This window comes from Calonectris borealis, chromosome 1 (assembly GCF_964195595.1).
Source record: "Calonectris borealis chromosome 1, bCalBor7.hap1.2, whole genome shotgun sequence".
Taxonomy (NCBI): domain Eukaryota; kingdom Metazoa; phylum Chordata; class Aves; order Procellariiformes; family Procellariidae; genus Calonectris; species Calonectris borealis.
The window spans coordinates 65,095,634-65,114,887 of NC_134312.1; the positions used below are offsets into that span (position 1 = coordinate 65,095,634).

The following is a 19,254-nucleotide window of genomic DNA, read 5'->3' on the forward strand; positions in this document are numbered from 1 at the left end:
GCATGGAAATAGGTTCCAAAAATCCACATTTGAAACAACTCTCTGAAGCTTGCAGTGCAAAACTGCAAGGCATGTATTTGATTTGTAGAAAAGAAGATGATCAGAGTACTTCATTATATAGTTTGTGTGAGGCCATATAGTTCTTGAGTCATAATGACATTTCAGCTTGTGTAAACAGCTTATGCCAGCAGAGGAGCCTAGTCTGATAGAGAAATTACCTTAAATTAGGTTATTTTTGAAAGGAATGTGCTCGCCTCTGAGAGGCAAGAAAACATTTCCAAGACTAACATTAAAAAATAAAAATGACTCTTATTTTTTCTTTGCTGTTCTAAATCCCTGAGGATTTAGTCCTCCTCCCTCCCTGTCTTGTATTGTTTTATTTTCCCTTTCTTTATCTTCCAGACCAAATGAAGATTATTTGATGCCACCAAGAAGTACTCTGAAAAAAAAGGCCTCAATCTTCTCTTACGTTCCTCTAGTTGGCAGAGTGATAACATAGACTATCTGCACCCTTTTTGAAAATCAGTATATATTATTTTAGCATATGATAAAAAAAAATAAATAGCATGATCATACTGTAGTCATGTCCATCCAATCTACTGTCATCATTTTTGAACCACAGAACACAGGTTCTGCATATCCTTTGATTTTGTCTGGATCAAATATATTGTCATGAAAATATTTCACATTCAGACTTCCTTTGCTTTCTGAAATAGTAAAAACATATCAATCTTCTGTAATGCTGATGTTCAGCCTATGATGCAGCTGGAAATCATTTATACTCAGAGTTCCCTAGAGCATTTATCATTGTTTACTTGGAAAGACAGTGATTAAATTTTGTCATCCCAGTTACTCGATTGATTCCAGAATCTTTGAAATGTGAAGCTTCTAACTCCCTATGCACATCTCTGTCTTAACATAACCTCACTGAAAGCGTTTTGACCCAAGTGTTTAGAGATTTCTAGATCAAGGCTGTCAGGTGCCTTCTATTCTGTAGAAGGTTCGTATGAGAATCATAGGTTGTAGGTTCAACTTCAAGTCTTTGGATGAAATGTGAAAATCCTAATAATAGGAACTTAGGGAAGATTGTGCAGGGGATGCATGTCGGATGGAAATTCCACTCTTCTCATCACTAAAATCTTTTTTGAAGATTTGGCATAGCTTCTCAGTAGGAATGAGAGAGAGGGAGCAACCAGGCTAGATTTGAGATCGGTCTTGATAACTTGGTGAATTCAAACATATGACAAGTTTGCCTGAAACAGAGAAGACTAGATTTCATGACCTGGAAGGTCTCTTCCAGACCTAGCATTCATAGCTTTGAAAGCTAAAGGCTAAAAAAAAAAATCAAAACCTTCTCCTAAAACAAATTAATTTTGACTGTAGCAAAAATAAAGCAAAATAATTCAGTTCAAGAAAGGATTTGTATTTTTTTTCCTGCTTTCCTAGACTCCTTTGTTAGTATCTTTCTTGGTGAATGACAGGGATAAAGGATACTCTTAATCTTTATTGCATCACCAACTGTATCATTTTTGTCCTTTCCTCCTCACACAAATTAATGCTGACATTTCTGTTACTGCAAGGAGCCCTCCAAGGTCTGTCACTTTTTGTTGTAAGAGTAATCACCACATTTGTACATATCTTTTCAGAAATAACACATTTAAACAAAAGATTGGGAGGGACCCTGTTGGTCCTAAAATTTAGTTACCATCTACCAAAAGTACTCCTTGGTGTTTAAACCTATGGGTTTGGGAAAAGAAATCTAGAGAATAAATTAAGAGTAAAGGAAAAAAAAAAAACCCTCAAGTGAGCAGAAGGAAGACCAAGAAATGGGTGATACCCATGTATATGTATATGATATGTATAAATCTGAGCTCTGACTCAGAAAAGACACCATCGTGTGGTAGAGTCTCTTCCTCTGTTATCCTGATCAAACTTTCTGCAGGTCTTATGCTCGTTTTGCTTTGCCTCTTATTTCCTTTTGTAGGATTCTTGTGTATTACTTGTGTTTCTACTGGATTTGTTACTTTACTCAGGGAGATGGTCACAGAAAGGCTAGGTGGCTCTGTTTGGTCTTGCACCTGATGAATACAAGCTGAATATGGTATTTGATGTGCTAGATCTGCTCCTACCAGAACTTACTTAGGGAGTTGATGTACTGTAGTTACCTCTCAGCTCTGGGGTTGCTGTTTGACGTACTTGGTGAGATTGTTAGTGGAAATTTGTTTCATTGTCGTCAGGTTGGTCTCTGAGCTGCCTCTTAGGTGCAGGAGGGCTGGGCTTGAGGCTGAAGGCAAAGCTGGTCAGAGCTGCAGTGTTTCATGGAGATGTACCCATTTCCATGCAGCTTTTATCAAACTGGTCTGTGTGGTGAGGGGGTGAGAGAGAGGGAGGAAAGATCTTTTGGGGTTTTGGAGGTGTTGATTTTGGGTGGCTGGGAAGCTACCCAAATCTTTGCTTTTCCATACCCTGGTTCCCTGGGCAGCAGGCAATGATAGATGCGTAAGCAAGTATTTCACGAGGAGTTTTGAAAGGTCTATTTCTTTTAGTGCTAATTGAATTTCTTGCATCAGTGTTCACTGCTGAGGGTGCCTGAGAGTGTCCTAGGCTGAGCTGCTATTTGCATGGATGAACCTGAGGAAAATGGGAAGGTTAATGTAAGAGGCTAAAGACCACATTGACAAAAGAGCTAATAACTACTCACCACGATTTCATTTTGCTAAGTATTCTGATGGAATTCAAATAAGAAATTGCTGAGAGGGCTTTATAATAGCTTCCTTAAACCAGGTCCCGTCCTAAAAGAGTGGTGGTCACACAGGGGCTCACAGAGTGCTGATGGGGTAACCCAGCAGTGAGTTTTAATCAGAGAAGCTGGTAGAGCTGCTGGTAAGATGCAGGATTAGTAAATGCACAGCTGAACGTGATGTGCTGGAGGAGAGCCAGCACAGTTTTTCCTAAGGAAGCCAGGACTCGTGACTCTTGCAAAAATTGCCGGCAGAGGCACGAGGCCCATGGACCGGGGTGGTCTGGCCGTGGGAGCGCACGTGGGCTTCCAGGAAGCTTCCAATGAGGTAGGAAAAAAGCTTTTTGGCACAGAAACTAGGGCTAAAAGGGATGCTCTTCACATGGTTAAACATCAGTTTAAATGTAGCAAGCAATGGGGTGGTTAGCAATCGGTGGGTGGTTTTCAGAGTTTTACCTAGGAGTTTACCGATGGGGACTACCAGGGGTCTGTGATGGGAGCGGTGCTGCTCACAGGGAGCCAAGTGTGAGGGGGTAAAGCTTGCTGCTGCTCTGCACAATTAGTCGGTGTGGGCACAGGCTGATTGTGGAAAATTTGCAGAAGGATCTTATGATGCTGAATGACTCTGCAGCAAATTGCAGTTGGATTGTAGATTGATGAGGTCAAAATAATGCATGTAGAATGAAAAAAGCTGTAAAGTTTGGACTTTAGCATTTAGCACTCAGGAAAGGGAACTTTGGATAATTGCAAGTACTCCTATGAAATGATTAATTCGGTGCTCACAGTGGTAAAAAGGCAAGTAAAGGGCTCAGAATGAGGGAGGGGAAAAAGAGATCAATGCAGAAAGTACGGTGACACCACTGATAAACCTCTGGTGCAGTCAGATCTTGAATATTTGTTCTAGTTCTGGCAATCCTATCTCAAAGATATAATCAAGCTAGAAAACGTTGACAAAGATAGAACAGCTTCAGTGTCAGCAGAAGCCTAAACCGTCTAGGGCACTTTTACATGGTGGGGGTAGGGTTGAATGAATGGAGATTCATAAAATCACAGAAGGTGTAGAGAGGCAAATGATTACTTGCTGTTCCTCACAATATGGTACACCAATTGAATTATCAGGCAGAATTTTAAAAACAGACAGAAGGAAGTACTTTACACTGCCCGTAATTAAATTGTGGAGCTCATTACATAGGCTGCTGTGGAGACCAAAAGTATAAATGGGTTCAGGGAAGGACCAACACATTCCTAGAGTAAAGAACCATTACAGGCTATTAAGCGCAAAGATCTGGAAGCAGCCTCCAGCGCAGGAAGTCCTTAAACTACTGATTACTGGAAGCTGGCACTGGAGTATGTCAGGGGAAGGATCACCCAATTTGTGCCAGTGCTTTGCTAAGCACCTGCTACTGACTGTTGTCAGAAATGGGATACTGGACCAGGCAGATTATTTGATTTGACTGAAGTTGGCTCCTTTTATATCGAATGCAAAAAATTTGGGAATTTTGATGTTGCAGTGAAATAGTCACTGCCCTGTGGTCAGCTCAAAAGGAGAACATTACACACCCGGAAGGCAAGCTGGGAACAGCAGGTTGCAGGAGCACTGTGCAGTCAGCAGAGATGCGTGGGGAAAACTTAAATAATGCCAGAGTTTAGCCAGTACATTTTGTTCATGACTTTCACAAGCACCAAATCGCAGGAGTGAAAACCACCTCCAAACAAACTTGGGCGCATATAAATTGTTCATACAGTGTGCAGGTACTGTCTGGTCTTGTACAGGGATTTTCAAGTTGTGGTTGGCAAAACTGAGAGCTGGCGGTCATGGGTTTATCTACATTGAATATTCAAAGAAAAGCAGAGCTATTGTAACTTAAACATTGTTATATAAATGACTCTCCTTTTCTCAGTAAATATCTAGATTAACTTTGAGAAAAGACTCCCCAAAATCTGTCTCCAGGCAGATGTCCTAGCCATAGGATCTGTGGAAGCCAGTCTCTGCATTTTTATGACCTTTCAACGTTGCAGCTGAGAGACTACCCCAATGGTAACTTATGCCCCTATGAAAAGGAGAGTAATAACCCCAACACCAGTGACAACTAAAATTACACTCAAATCTGTTAACCATGTGCAGCACTACCTTACTCTTTCTTTTCCAAATAGAATTTTCTAACACTTAAATGAGCTGCATACTACTGACTAATTGTCTTTTGTGGTCTTTGAGGATTCAGGCAAAACTATTCCATCTAAATAACTCATTGGAGGGTTTTTATATGCCTTAGGTGGAGGAAAAGGCTCAGTAAAGCCAAAGCCTTGGATATAAACTCAAATCCCCCCTAATCAAATATGTATCCTTTGATCTAATAAGTAGATTGAGTCTCGCCTGACTTTTCAGCAAAATGAAAAAGAAAAAGTAATGCTTTTTAAAAAAAAAAAATCAGTTCTTATACTTGAATAGCTTGAATGTCTAATTGCTTTTGGTTTCCAAGACAGTCAACTGCTCTGTTAATGGTATCAACTATGGAATTAGTATCAGATTTTTTTTTGTTGTATATTTAATGACATACACATGTACGTGCACCCATGCTTGTTCACAATGGTGGTGTGTTAGCTAAGTTGATAATAACATCTACTACAAATTACTAATTATTGGATATGAAAAAGTAATTATCAAAATACAGCTCATTACTTATGATGTGACATTTCCTTGCTGTTGCTTGCTACATCAGCAAGCTGGCTGGTGTGCCCATTTTAACCAAGTTGTGGACTTCATAGTCTGAAGAATGGAATATATAATAAAAGCACAGATTTACTTTTTCTTGCTGTCTCTTATCAGGGGAACAGTGATTACTTTTGCTTCTATGGGAAAGGCTGACTGTCGAGCCAGTGTTTTCATTCATGCACTCAGCACAGTGGAGATGAAATTGCTGGGAAAGGTAACTAAAAGCCACTCGTGTTACCTTACTGTTGGAAAAGTGCCAGATGGTGTAGTCCGCTAGTTAAAGTAATATGAGATATGATCACCTGGATACTCAGCATCTGCTCTGTTATCAGATTTGTGCTACCTTCCCTTTCCCCCATTTTCCTGTCTCTCATCTGCCTTACACTTATTAGAGGGCCATGTGTTTGCTCTTTAGCCTGACCTCCTTTTTTTTTTTTCCTTTTGGTGGGAAAGGCTTCTGTGGTGCATGCAGTGTTTTGACACTCTGTGTCTCTCTTTGTTCTGAGACAAAGTTCTGATAAACTGTGTAAAAGTAGGCATTTTTAGCTTGCCCCTGGCCCTAAAGGTCACTTCTGGCTGGTTCATGCAAATTTGAGATCACTTTAAGGCTTTTATGTTAAAACAAACCTGAAAAAAAAGGCATTATTGTCATGCCTGTATTTTGTGTGCTTTCCAGACAAAGCCATAAATCCAGCTTGGCATGCAGAGGAAGGGCAGACTGTTGGCACAAAACTCTGCCAATCTTCCCCAAAAGGCTCGTCAGCCTCGGCTCGCTTTTAAAGGAACGTGGGCCAAGTCTCAGGCTCTGCTGCAGGAGGCTTGCCCATCTCTAATTCTGGCTTGAAACAGTATCCAAGGCTTGACACTGGGATGTCTGTGGCTGTTCATTAGGCATATTTACCTTTTAAGTCTCTGCTGAATTTGCCTTCCAGCTGGAAGCCTTGTCCTCAGGCTGGTCAGATAAATTTCAGGATTATTCATCGCAGACTTTGCTTTAGTAAATTCGCTTAGTGGATGTATGCAACTTTACAGTCTGTATTGCTTGACAAGTAATAGGCTGTAAGCCGTGTTGGCTGAAAATGTTGGCATTTTTCATCAAATAATAATTAATAACTAACGCTTTATTATTCAGCCACCTTTGCTTAAGGTTGCTGGTGGATGTGGAATGGAAGTAGATGCTACCTTCCTCTGTTATGAGGGCTGGACTAAGTAGCCACTGGTTTGCTTTATCACTGTCAGTGATGCAGGGTGGAAAATGTGATACTGCCCCATTTTCACCAAAACAAATTGCCATGTTAGAAACCATGAATAAACACAAGAATGTCCTCTTGTGTTTAGGAATCACTAATAACTAAATTGATACCCAAAACAGCATGGAAGGAGACTGCCAAATATTGACACTGTTTTCTGGAAAAATAGATTTAAAAAAAATTAATGTTGTAATTTCTTGTCATTTATTTCTTTAAGGCCTTAATCCAGTCATTGAGAAGACATGTAGCTTATGTTGTACTGACATATATGGCATAAAATCTTTCTAGCTAAATTGTTCTCTCCTGATACATTGCCAGGTAGTAAAAGTATTTTCCTTGGGCTCCTTTCCTCTAATGGGTTTTAGTCAAATGCAAAATATTTTGGAAAAAACCCTTAATGTCAATGCCTTGCCCAAGTTGTTAAGTGGAAAGGGGGCACTGGATGATCAGAGGCTGCTGTTAATGTGCTGAGTTTTTCATGCTACCCACAGGAAAGGGAATTTAAGAGATTCTCATTCAGCCCACTTGATTTTTCCGGACGTGCACTGTGAGCAGTGAGGCTTCCAAGCTCTTTTACTGGGGATATATATTGCACTGTATATTTTCAGGACAATGAAAAGATTTATTTAGCATATGGCTGACCTGGATTGTCATCACTGGCTCAATTGACCTTTATTGCCTTGGGACAGTGGTAAGATTAGGAGATGCTATAAATAGCTGTTGCACTGTGGGAGTGGTATCACAAAAATGCACTTTACACAAACAGACGGTCATTTCAGTTTGTGGGGGATGAGTGTATTTGGCTTACAAAAGGAGATCTCTCCTTGAGATGTTTTTGTCCTCTTCTGAATCATTGTAGCTGAAGCTGTAAGATGTTTTGGCCACCACCACCAGGGGCTAAAATGTACAACGCAATAATGTTATGAAGCTTTATGAAACCTACTGTCCAAGTGCAGCTGAGCTTTGTGTCAGCACTATACTGTGCTTCCTTCCACCTGATGGCTCACTGTTCGAGGCTGGTCTGGCAGGGCTGGGTGCTGCTGGGGAAACGGGCAGCGGATACGCTCTCAGTGCTTGTGGAGCTCCAGGAGGGTTTCTGGTCACCATCTGTGACTTTTGAAGGAGGCCATAGCTATGCCTCAAGAGCTGTAAGAATGACTTTAGAGCAAAAAGATAGAATTGAAATATAAGTGGAAAGAAGCTGTAATATCTTGAGGGATGCTGACATGATCAAAAAAGGTAGTAGTGCATGACTCTCCTTCCTGACTAAGTGGTGTCTCCATGTCTTATTTTATGTAGTCGGTTGCTGAATGGATGACTTTCCCCAGCCTATAAACTAACTAAGAGCAACAGATGTTGCGCTTTTTGTATAAACTCATATTTCATTCCCCCAATAAAGGCTATTTAGAATCATGCATAAATTGATTCAGCAGGTTCAGGTGGTATGTAAGGAATAGGTGTAACAAACGAGGACTCCACTGAAACTGGCAAACAGAACCATATGTAGTCCGCTGGATTTGATATTTCAGCTTAGTGCCAGATGAGTAACTGATCTTCATTAAACAGTAATTTTCAGTGATCAGATTACTTTATTCTTTTCCTAAACTGCTTTAGTAGGAGATGGCATTCAAGCACCATTTCACCCAAGCTGAAATTAGATGCTGCACTGCCTCTTCTGATTTCTGGAGAAGGGTGGGGTAGATAATTATATTGGGTAATTATATTGGATATACACTCCATTTATTTGTTTTTTTCTTTTCAATTTGCAGGAAAGCAATCTCCAGGTCAGGCCTCCAGCATTTGGCTCCTGTGCATTCCCTCAACATTGCAGTCTCCAATGGACCTGTGAAGGAACCAAGGGCAGCCTTAGAGTGGACTGTAGGTGTTTGGTTTTTTGGCAGTTAATTTGAGCAGTATCTCTGGGTAGTGCTCTCTCCATCCTTAAATCAACATAAGATGTTGCGTTGCTATCAGAATTAGTGCTGGTCATTAGGAACATGTTTCTATTATGAAATGAAGCACAAGGCAGAGACATGAAAACTTGTGGAGACTTGAGCAGCACAGAGCTATTCAGATTTTCCAGCTTGGGAACTGTCTGGCTGCATTTGCTCACTGCCTTCTTGACAAGGTCTGCCATCCAAAGGTGACCTAATTTTAGCACAGCAGGGTTTTACACCTCTGCTTGATGGGCCAAAATTTAAGGCTGAAGACATATGTCAAGTTGGCTGGGTTTGTAGAGTAGGTTGTAGAAATCTTTGGTCGCCATGCTTTGTAGATATGGCTAGATTTCTTCTGGGCCCAAGCTGGCTTGTAGACACAGAGAGCATATGTTTCCATCCCTCCCATCTTGCTTCTCTTATGCTGCTGGGTTAGTTCAGAAGGGGCCACTTTAGGACTGTCTAGAATAGAATAGAATGTTTCAGTTGGAAGGGACCTACAGTGATCATCTAGTCCAACTGCCTGACCACTTCAGGGCTGACCAAAAGTTAAAGCATGTTATTAAGGGCATTGTCCAAATGCCTCTTAAACACTGACAGGCTTGGGGCGTCGACCACCTCTCTAGGAAGCCTGTTCCAGTCTTTGACTACCCTCTTCGTATAGAAATGTCTGAACCTCCCCTGTCACAGTTTGAACCATTCCCATGCACCTTCCATGTGGTTATGTGCTGGTACATGCTAAGACGACGAGCCTTAAGCCAGCGGGTCACACAAACGTCCCATTTAAAGCAAAGTATACAGTAGATATTACACTCGGCTATTGGTAAAGAACTCAGTACATTGCAGTACCAAGGCACCAGCCACCCAAGTGGCTTTTACGTGAAGGTAACTTATGTTTTGATGAATATGGCTTATGTTTATCTCTGTTCTCTATACCAAGACTGAATGGCTTTCTAGATGGTGTGCTCTGCTTCAACCCCAGCTGTTGCATTTAAAGTTTAAGGGGATGAAATTTTACAGGCTGTGCTGCAGGAAGCTGGATTAGATTCACTATGATCTTCTACAGTACTGTACTTTAACACAGAGTGTTAAAATGAGTTCGAAAGCTTACATAGAATCCTCTTGGAAGAGCTTTGGAGAATACTTTGATCTTTCCCTCCAGGAAAACCCAGGTCGGATTCAGCAAGGTATTAAAACACATGCCTGCTTTGAGTCATCAATGCTGTTAAGTAGAAATCTGAAGGATCAGTCAAATATGTTAGGCAGGCTTAGGCACAGGCTAAATTAAACACCTTTCAAAATTGTACTTAGCAAACAACAACAGCAACAAAACCCCAAAACAAAAAACCTAAACCCCAAACCCAGCAACCACAATTTACCCTTCTTCAAAGTCGATTGTCTGCTACTCATTTTACTAGGTGCTTCCTCATGTGATCCCAATACATAAATAGTGCAGGACTTGATATAGGTTGGTGAATATTGACTAAATATTGTGGGTTTTAATTGTGTGTGTGTGTGTTTGGGGGGGAGGGTATTTTTGCACTTTACTGCCTGGCTTATGGTTTAGATTTTTGATCAGTTCACTCTCTCAGCTGTTCCAGCCTCTCAGATCAGTGTTGCTGCTTTACTTCACACTATGATCGGAGAAGGGAGGCAACCCTGTGGCATGTGGGGAAAGGGGCAGGATAGTGAGTGGAAGACATCTGTGGCTGAGAGGAGCCTGAACTGACCAGCTGTAGTAACTGGTGAATGTGGGGGAGAAAGGTACTTCTCAAATCTGAGGCACAGAATAAGTAAAAGATACAATAGGGAGGTGATTTGGGGGTGTGAAGAAGCTGAAATGGACCAAAGTTTATGTGAATGTCAATAAAAAAAAAAAAAATTAAGTTTTAAATACTGATGTTTAATTCCAGAGGTGTGTTTGGTAGAGTGAAAAGATATTTGGATTAAGATGTATTGGAGCCAGACAGGAAGTCTTTGTATTTAATCACTGGAAGGCAGCATTAATCAGTGCATATTGCATCCCTATCTATATCATCCTGCTCTTTAGTATTTCTGAGGATGATTCTCCAAGGAGTCATGATGGGAGATCTTTCCAAAGTCTAAGTGACATGAACATAAGTTGTCACTTGACTGGGGAGGTCCTGGACGACTGGAGGCTTGCCAATGTGACTCCCATCTACAAGAAGGGCCAGAAGGAGGATCCGGGGAACTACAGGCCGGTCAGCCTGACCTCGGTGCCGGGGAAGATCAGGGAGCAGTTCGTCTTGAGGGCGCTCACGAGCCACGTCCGGGACAGCCAGGGGATCAGGCCCAGCCAGCACGGGTTCATGGAAGGCAGGTCCTGCTTGACCAACCTGATCCCCTTCTATGAGCAGGTGACCTGCCAGTGGATGAGGGAAAGGCTGTGGATGTGGTCTACCTGGACTTCAGTAAGGCCTTTGACACTGTCTCCCGCAGCATTCTCCTGGAGAAGCTGGCGGCTCACGGCCTAGACAGGTGCACTCTTCACTGGGTAAAGAACTGGCTGGACGGCCGAGCCCAGAGAGTTGTGGTGAACGGAGTTAAATCCCATTGGCGGCCGGTCACGAGCGGTGTTCCCCAGGGCTCAGTACTGGGGCCGGTCCTGTTCAATATCTTTATCAATGATCTGGATGAGGGGAGCGAGTGCTCCCTCAGTAAGTTTGCAGACGACACCAAGTTGGGCAGGAGTGTTGATCTGCTCGAGGGCAGGAAGGCTCTGCAGAGGGACCTGGACAGGCTGGATCCATGGGCTGAGGCCAACTGTATGAGGTTCAACAAGGCCAAGTGCCGGGTCCTGCACTTTGGCCACCACAACCCCATGCAACGCTGCAGGCTTGGGGAAGAGTGGCTGGAAAGCTGCCCAGAAGAAAAGGACCTGGGGGTGCTGGTTGACAGCCGGCTGAACATGAGCCAGCAGTGTGCCCAGGTGGCCAAGAAGGCCAACGGCATCCTGGCCTGTATCAGAAATAGTGTGGCCAGCAGGAGCAGGGAGGTGATCGTGCCCCTGTACTCGGCACTGGTGAGGCCGCACCTCGAATACTGTGTTCAGTTTTGGGCCCCTCACTACAAGAAGGACATGGAGGTGCTGGAGCGTGTCCAGAGGAGGGCAACGAAGCTGGTGGAGGGCCTGGAGCACAAGTCTTATGAGGAGCGGCTGAGAGAACTGGGGTTGTTTAGCCTGGAGAAGAGGAGGCTGAGGGGAGACACTGCCACTTACCTTGTGAGTGAGCTCAGATGAATTGTTCTGCCACTCAATACATTAGCCTCTCTATCTGTAAAATGGAGCTGATGATTCTGATGTCTCTTAAGACCCTTTACATAAGAAACAGTATTGCTTTATTATTGTTGTTTTTACTATCTATCATCCCTGAGGTTTCTTTTCTCTCACATACTAAAAATGTCCAGTTTCATCACATTTGTTATACCTAATTCAAGTTAACTTGTAGCTTTGTTGTCTAATTTAATGCTATCTTTTCACAGCAGGGCCATACAGAATGTTCTCTGGAGTAGGTGATGTTATAGCCACAGGACAATGCAGAATATGCCTTACCAAAAAGGAACCACCTTAACTGCCTGTCCTGTGTTATGTTTATGCATAGCCTCTTCACCCACCCTCCCCCGTTTTAGGCATCACTGCCACAAGTTAAATGATAAAGTAAGCAATTCTAGTCCAGATTCTCAATTAAGTACGGACTGAGCCACCTCACAGTGCCTGTGTACCACTGTGGATCTAGGTCTTTGTATATTTTCATACTGCCTTTTGCTCCCAAGGAAAATAACCATAAGCTTTTGTGCAAAGTCATCCTGTAATTTCCTTTTAAGTACTGCCTTCTAGCTCTTGCTTTCTTTGGTGCCTACAGAAATCCTGACAGCCACCTAGGATATTAGTGTGTTGAGCTTCCCACTGGCCAAAATTGTCTCATTATTTTATTTGTCCATCATGCATTTGTCTGATGCCGGTTTCTTGCCTTCTCATTAGTAGGTATTTATGGCCCATGATTACAAGCCTTAGAACTCTAGTTATGTCCGTTAAGAGGCATTTAAAGACATGCAGCTTCCATTCTTGGAGTTCAATGAAAAAACTTGAGACTGATCTGTGCTTTGTGTTCTGTGAATGCACAGAGTTCTCTGGGTGCAAGATGAATGTTCTTCAGAGGAGAAACATTATAACCTTATACCCTAAATTATATGTATTAAAGACACAAAAAAATCTTATAGATCTTAACAAGAATAGAAAACTATGCATTTGAGTAGAAGTTGAAAACTGGCATTTGGCAATATGTGATACCAGTTTTGTAAGTTTTACTTTTACCTGCTTCTATAAAATTAGTTGGTTGAGAGGGTCTATTCAGTTGCATAGGATATTTTAACATGCAGGAACAAGTTGTTCTTTATACTTTCTACTAAATATCAGAAGATTGCAGGGCTGTGATCTCACTGGGATCACAGAGACATAGTGCAATAGCACATGTGACTGGAGTGGCACAATGGATAGATATGGACTTTTCAGGAAAGACAAGGCCAGGATGGCGAGGAGGGGGAGTTGTCCTTCGTATGTGAGAGAAGCAGGAATGCTTGAAGCTCTGCTGTGGAATGGATGATGAACCTGTGAAGAGTTTATGGATCAAGATTAGAGGGCAAACCAACATAGGCAACATTGTTGTAGGTGTCTGCTACAGATGCTTGTTCAGGAAGAGGTAGAAGATGAGGCCTGCCTCAGACAACTGGAAGCAGCCTCATGTTTGCAGGCCCTGGTACTCATGTAGACAACATGAGCCATCCTGGTATCTGCTGAAGGAACAACAGGGCACGAGCAATCAAGGAGGTTTCTGGAATGCATTGATGAGAAGTCCCTGATACAAGTGATTGAGGAGCTGATGAGGGGAGGTGCTGTGCTGGACCTCATACTTAAAACAAGGAAGAACTGTTGGGGAATGTGAAGGTCAGAGCAGTCTTGCCTTCAGTAATGATGAGATGGTGGAGTTCAGGATCCTGAAAAGAGGGAACAAGGCAAACAGCAGGATCATAGCCCTGGACTTCAAGAGAGCAGACTTTGACCTGTTCAATGAACTGTTTGGAAGAGCAACATGTGATATGACTCTGAAGAGAAAAGGGCTCCAGAAAAACTAGTTGATATTCAAAAATCACCTCCTCAATGCTTGAGAAACAGTCCACCCTCACATGCAGTAAATCAAGCAAAAGCATTAGGAGGTCTGCATGGATGCATAAGGAGCTCCAGACAAAACTCAAATATTTTTAAAAAAAAAACAACCACAACCCAAAAAACGCCACCCAACAACAGCGCCCTCCCCCCCCCGCCCCCTGAAACACTCCTCCCCAAAACCCAAACACATGTGCCCCCCAGTACAACAGGTGGAAGCAGGGTCAGGCCAGCCAGGAGGATTGTAGAGGGCTCTACCCAGTTTCACAGGGATGGGGTAAGGAAAGCCAGAGCCGATTTGGAATTGAATTTGACAGGAACATGAAGGGCAACAAGAATGGTTTCTGTAGGCATATCAGCAGCAATAGGAAAAACATTAGGCAACCACTGAGTGGGGCAGGGGACTTAGTGACAAAGGATGTGGAAAAATCAATGTGCTCAATGCCTTTTTTACCTCAATTTTTACTGGTAAGACCGGCCTTCAGGAATCCCAAGCCACTGATACCAGTGGCTGAAGCAAGGAAGACTTACCTTTTGTAGAGGATGATCAGGTTAGGGAATATTTAAACAGACTGAACATATAGAAGTCCATGGGACCTGATGAGATATCATTGATGTTGATATCATTGCAAGGCCAGTCTTGTCTTTGAAAGGTCATGATGATCAGAGGAGGTTCCTGAGGACAGCAACAAAGCAAATGTCAATTCTGTTTTCAGGAAGCGCAAGGAGGAGGATCCAGGGAACTACTCACTATCAGCCTCACCTTGATTCCTGGGAGGGTGACGGAGCAAATCTTTCTGGAAGCCATTTCCAAAAGTATTAAGGATAAGAAAATGATTGAGAGTAGTCATCATGGATTTATGGAGGGTATATCATGCCTGACCAGCCTGACAGCCTTCTCTAATGAGATGACTGGCTTGGTAGATGAGGGGAGAGCAGTGACTGTTACGTTGACTTTTGCAAGGCTTTCAACATTATCTTCCATAACATCCTTGTAGACAAACTGATGGAGTATGGGCCAGATAAACAGACAGTGAGGTGGCCTATAAGAGGTGTTTATAATCACTGAACCTGACTTTGCAACAAATCTGTTGCATTATATTCTGCGCCTTTTTGGCATTAGTCAGTAGTGCTATCCACTGACTTTCATGGGCAGTAAGTGTTTATAAGAGCCCAGTGATATGCTACGCTTTAGATAATTAACATGCATGTTAATACACTAATACGTGTTCTACATATGATGAAATATTTCCCATCTAGATAAATGTATTTCTTTTCCATGTGAATGGTTTGGCTTCCGTATCATCATTTCCTAAAAGCTATACTAATTTTTACACTGAAGGATATTTCCCTTCCATTAGAGTGTCTGCCAGACTGTTTTGTAGTTGGGAACTGAGTATTCAGTTGAGAAGAGGTGTACGTTATCAGATGCTCACATGAGAAAGGAGAACCCTAGGGTGTGGCTATTCCATTAGACACATAAAAACATGTAGAGGCGCTGGGAGCTTTAGTTCCACTTAAATAAGTAGTGATGAGTGCAAGCTCCACGCATACTTAAAAATTGCTGAAACTTTGTGTGCAGATGACACTTGAAGCAATGTGTTCAGGATCAGTAGTCCTACTTTGCTGTTTCTTTTTCATCAAGGTTTGATAACTAATGTTCTTTCCAGAGACATCTAAAGAGAAGAAAGAGGTCTGTCATACTTCAAAATGGTGGCCATCTCTATTTTTTTTTCAGCGGTATAGAGGATGCAGTGATATTGCAGAAGGTGCCCTTCTTGAAAAGAGATATTTTTTCCCATTGCTGCCAAAACGACTGAAGTTAAGCTGTTGTCAGCCAATATAATGGTTCATGAGAATTTAGGGAATCATCATCTCAGTTGATAGCATCTGGACATTGCTCCTCCATGAAGACAAACGTCGTTATTCTGCTTCTGCATACAGATGATCTTTCAGATGATGGTAACAACAATCTCAAAAGCTCAGCAGAGAATACCAGGAGTGGGTAATTCATGCAGGGATGTTGGAAAGCATGGTGGGGGAAAGGAGAATGGCAGCAAAAGCTAGAGAATGTGGTTAACCTAGACCTAAAAGTTGAACACCCAAAAATAGTTCTGAAAGTTGGAGCCTACATATCTTCAAGTTTTTTGAAGTAAAGATGTAGTACCGTATCTCCGTGATGGTTTGTTTTATGTCCACGTATTACATTTGTATTAATTAAAGAAAAGGTGACTTCTACATGAAGAATATTCCCAAATTAAAATGTGCTAAGGTGGAATTAAAATTGAGAATGTATATCAACAGAAAAACATTTGGGACATTGCTATTGTTTGCAACATGAGCATTACAAACTCTGAAATTTCAGAGTTAAGGGTAAAACACAAGCCAAACATGAGAGAAGGATATTTGGGAAAAAGACATCCAAACAAACTTTTTTCTGCTCAATAGTGACTTCATAAAGAAAAGGGCTAAAGCTAATAATTTTTGCTTACAAATATGTTTAATTAAATTTAGATTGAGCACTAATCATAAGTTTATCACCCAAATGTATATTTGTAAGAAGATTCATCTCTCTCGCTGGAGTGTTAAAAAAGTGAAAAAATTCTTAATGGCTTATTTTAGAAACCTGTCTTACATAATTTTTTGCAGAATGCCAGTCATGGCAGGGGTGGAGGAGAGCTCCATTCCTCCTGTTACAATTGGAGTTACAACTCCTTTGAACTAAAAAGTTGGGCTGACTGGTGTATTTGTTTGGCTGAATATCTATGGCTGCTTGGCATGGCAAACTAAATTACCCAGGTTTATCTGCATTGCTTTTCAAACCATGCTGACTGCAGCTTGAAAAACAGTGAGGTATGGAGATACTTAAGGACTTTAGAAAAATAGTAACATTTGCTTTGTCATTTAACCATGCCGGGGCACTTAAGAAACCTAGTTGAATTAGTGAAATGTGCACAGCAAGTTATGATCACGTACATGTAATTATATCGTTCCCGAACTCCTAGTCCTTGAATTCCTATTTCTCTTTCACTTCAGGGGGGGATTGTGTGTGGTTTTTGTTTCATATGCAAGGAATGTTTGCTATACTGAAATTATTTTTGTTTGCTATTAAGGTGGTAACGGATCAGGAGCAATCAAATGGGAGGTCTCCATCTGGGAGAGCATATTGAGTTCGTGTGTCCCCTGTGAGGCAGGCTGCGTCTGCCGGGAAAGCACTGCTGCCTCCGCTTCAGTGAGCAGGGGCTCTTTCTCTTCACAGGACACTGGGTACACACACTTGCAAGGGCTAGGAAACTAGGCGAGGAAACAGAGTTCCCACTTCTCTTTTTAACTGCAGAATATTAAGCCACGGTCATTGCTGTTTTATCCACAATGATGGACAGTATCCCTTTTCTACATAGCAAGTCAAAGCAAAGCACGGCAGCCTAAAAGCATCATTTGACACATCAGCTAAACTGCTCTCTGAGTTGGTACCAAAAGCATCGGTCCCATTGAACCCACCTTTAACCCACCATTCCTTGTGTCAGATCCAGCAGTTACGTAGTCACAGGGTGAGTCATTTTGTCTAGCTGATGTGGTAGATAAGTTATCTATTTTTTTCCATCAGTTGAACTGATTCATGTGTAGCTTCACAGCCACTAGATCCAGCATGAGGAAAACAGCAAGAGCATGAGACTGGGGTCTAAGGGGTCAGGGACAGAAAGAGGACGACTGCCTCTTTAGTAGCCATTTACTCCTAAAGCCAACATAAAGACATAATGTGCAAAATAAACCAAACTGGCAAATTATTTATGAAAAGGTTGCTGAACTCAAAACTCTTGTGGAAAAATATCTGTGTTAAAATATGCAAGTGATGATGTGCTTTAGTTTTGTGTTAAACAGGAGCTCATACTAGAGGTGGTCCCAGTGACCTCTGTCAGCTTATGTGTTGGTAGATGGAGTACCCGTTTGTCCAGCACATTATGGAATACAGCCTGTAAATTTTAGAGTAGAAAATACTGATTTGCTGAAGTCAAAATTCTTCATAAAAATGTGTTGATTTTTGTCAAAATTTCCTATTAGAATCAAATGAAAAATTGGGCTTCGAAAAGGTCAAAGCATTTTCGTTTGACTATATCATCTTGATTTTCACAAGCAGCAACAGAATGTCTCATTGTATAAATGACAGTGCTCTGTAAAATTCGAAACAGTCAAGTTCAAATAATTCCCTTTGACAAAGTAATCGACAGGCAAAGTTTTCTGAGGAAGGGCATTGCATCTTGGGAAATCTCAGCTCTTTGCTCTGATTCAGGATGAAAGAAGATTTTTCAAATGTCAGTTTGCTGGAATTGAAATTGTGAGTTTTCACACACAGTGCTGTGAAATTGTTTGTGGCAGTAGGTATCTGGAGGTGTGCCACTTATACCAGATCAGGTTATTTACATTTTTATTATCTAGTCTTGTCAGAACTCTATCATAGCATGAACTACGAAGGTCATCCTTGTAGACTGCTTACTGATTTTATTTAGACTGTGATGTAAAGTCAGACGTGAATCTATGATACAATCTGGAACAATCAGTCTAAACTAGGTTATGGAAATAGGCCACTTTATCTTTAGAAATCCTGGATGGCAAGTTATGTGGATATGGTCTGGATGAAGGGGCATTTAATCTATTTTTTTAATGGAATTTTGATTCCTTATTAAAAATTATGTCCCAGGAGCTGTGTGCTTTCTTACTTAGCTTTCGTAGTTGATCCTTCCTAAACACCTTTTATAATCTATAAAATTTAGCTCCTGGTTATAATGTTGAGATTGCACTGTTTCATCAGTAGAGAATGTGCTCAGGTCAAACACTCTTTGATGAGCTCATATCCTCCTGCTTTGGTCCTCTTGCCTGGCTCCTCATAAACTAGACAGAAAGTTAATGTGTTGGGCAATACTATGGGCATAGTAATTTTATTAGTGTGTTGTGACTAGGCTTCCATGAAGTGCTGTAAAACTGATACAGTTCTTGCCAGAGCAAATTGCTTTATATAAGGATAAACTTGAAGGGAAAGAACTTGCAATCTGAATAAGTTACCATCTGAGTAAGGCTTGAAGAATTTCTTAAGCTAGTTCAATTCCTTAAAAGCTATTTTGTGTTATAAAAGTGCTGAAAACCCTCACCTAAACTATCAATGCACTGGACTGTACAGTTTAGGAAAATCTCTGTCCCAGGGAGTCTACAGTTCAGGTGCACAGGCAGACAAAGGGATGAGAAGAAATGGAGGTATAGAACAGTGTGCCACTAAATGAAGATTAATCAGGGTGCAATGGCAGTAGACTGGAATCCAAGTCTCACTCTCATGCAGCCCCTTGTGCTGAGGGATAATACTGAGTCTGACATCAATGGGAACATTTCTGATGAAGTTAGAAGACCTGTGGACAGGTAGACCTCTCACCACAAAA

At 41.7% G+C, this 19,254-nt stretch overlaps 1 protein-coding gene across 1 annotated transcript in view; it reads left to right on the top strand.

Annotated features, from left to right (window-relative positions):
* The window catches only part of DGKI (diacylglycerol kinase iota), a 220,747-nt gene that overhangs the window by 70,629 nt on the left and 130,864 nt on the right, over nt 1-19,254 (top strand). The window contains exon 2 of the mRNA XM_075158235.1: nt 8,473-8,581. Coding sequence (XP_075014336.1) covers nt 8,473-8,581 — 109 coding nt within the window. The remainder of the gene's footprint in view (nt 1-8,472; nt 8,582-19,254) is intronic.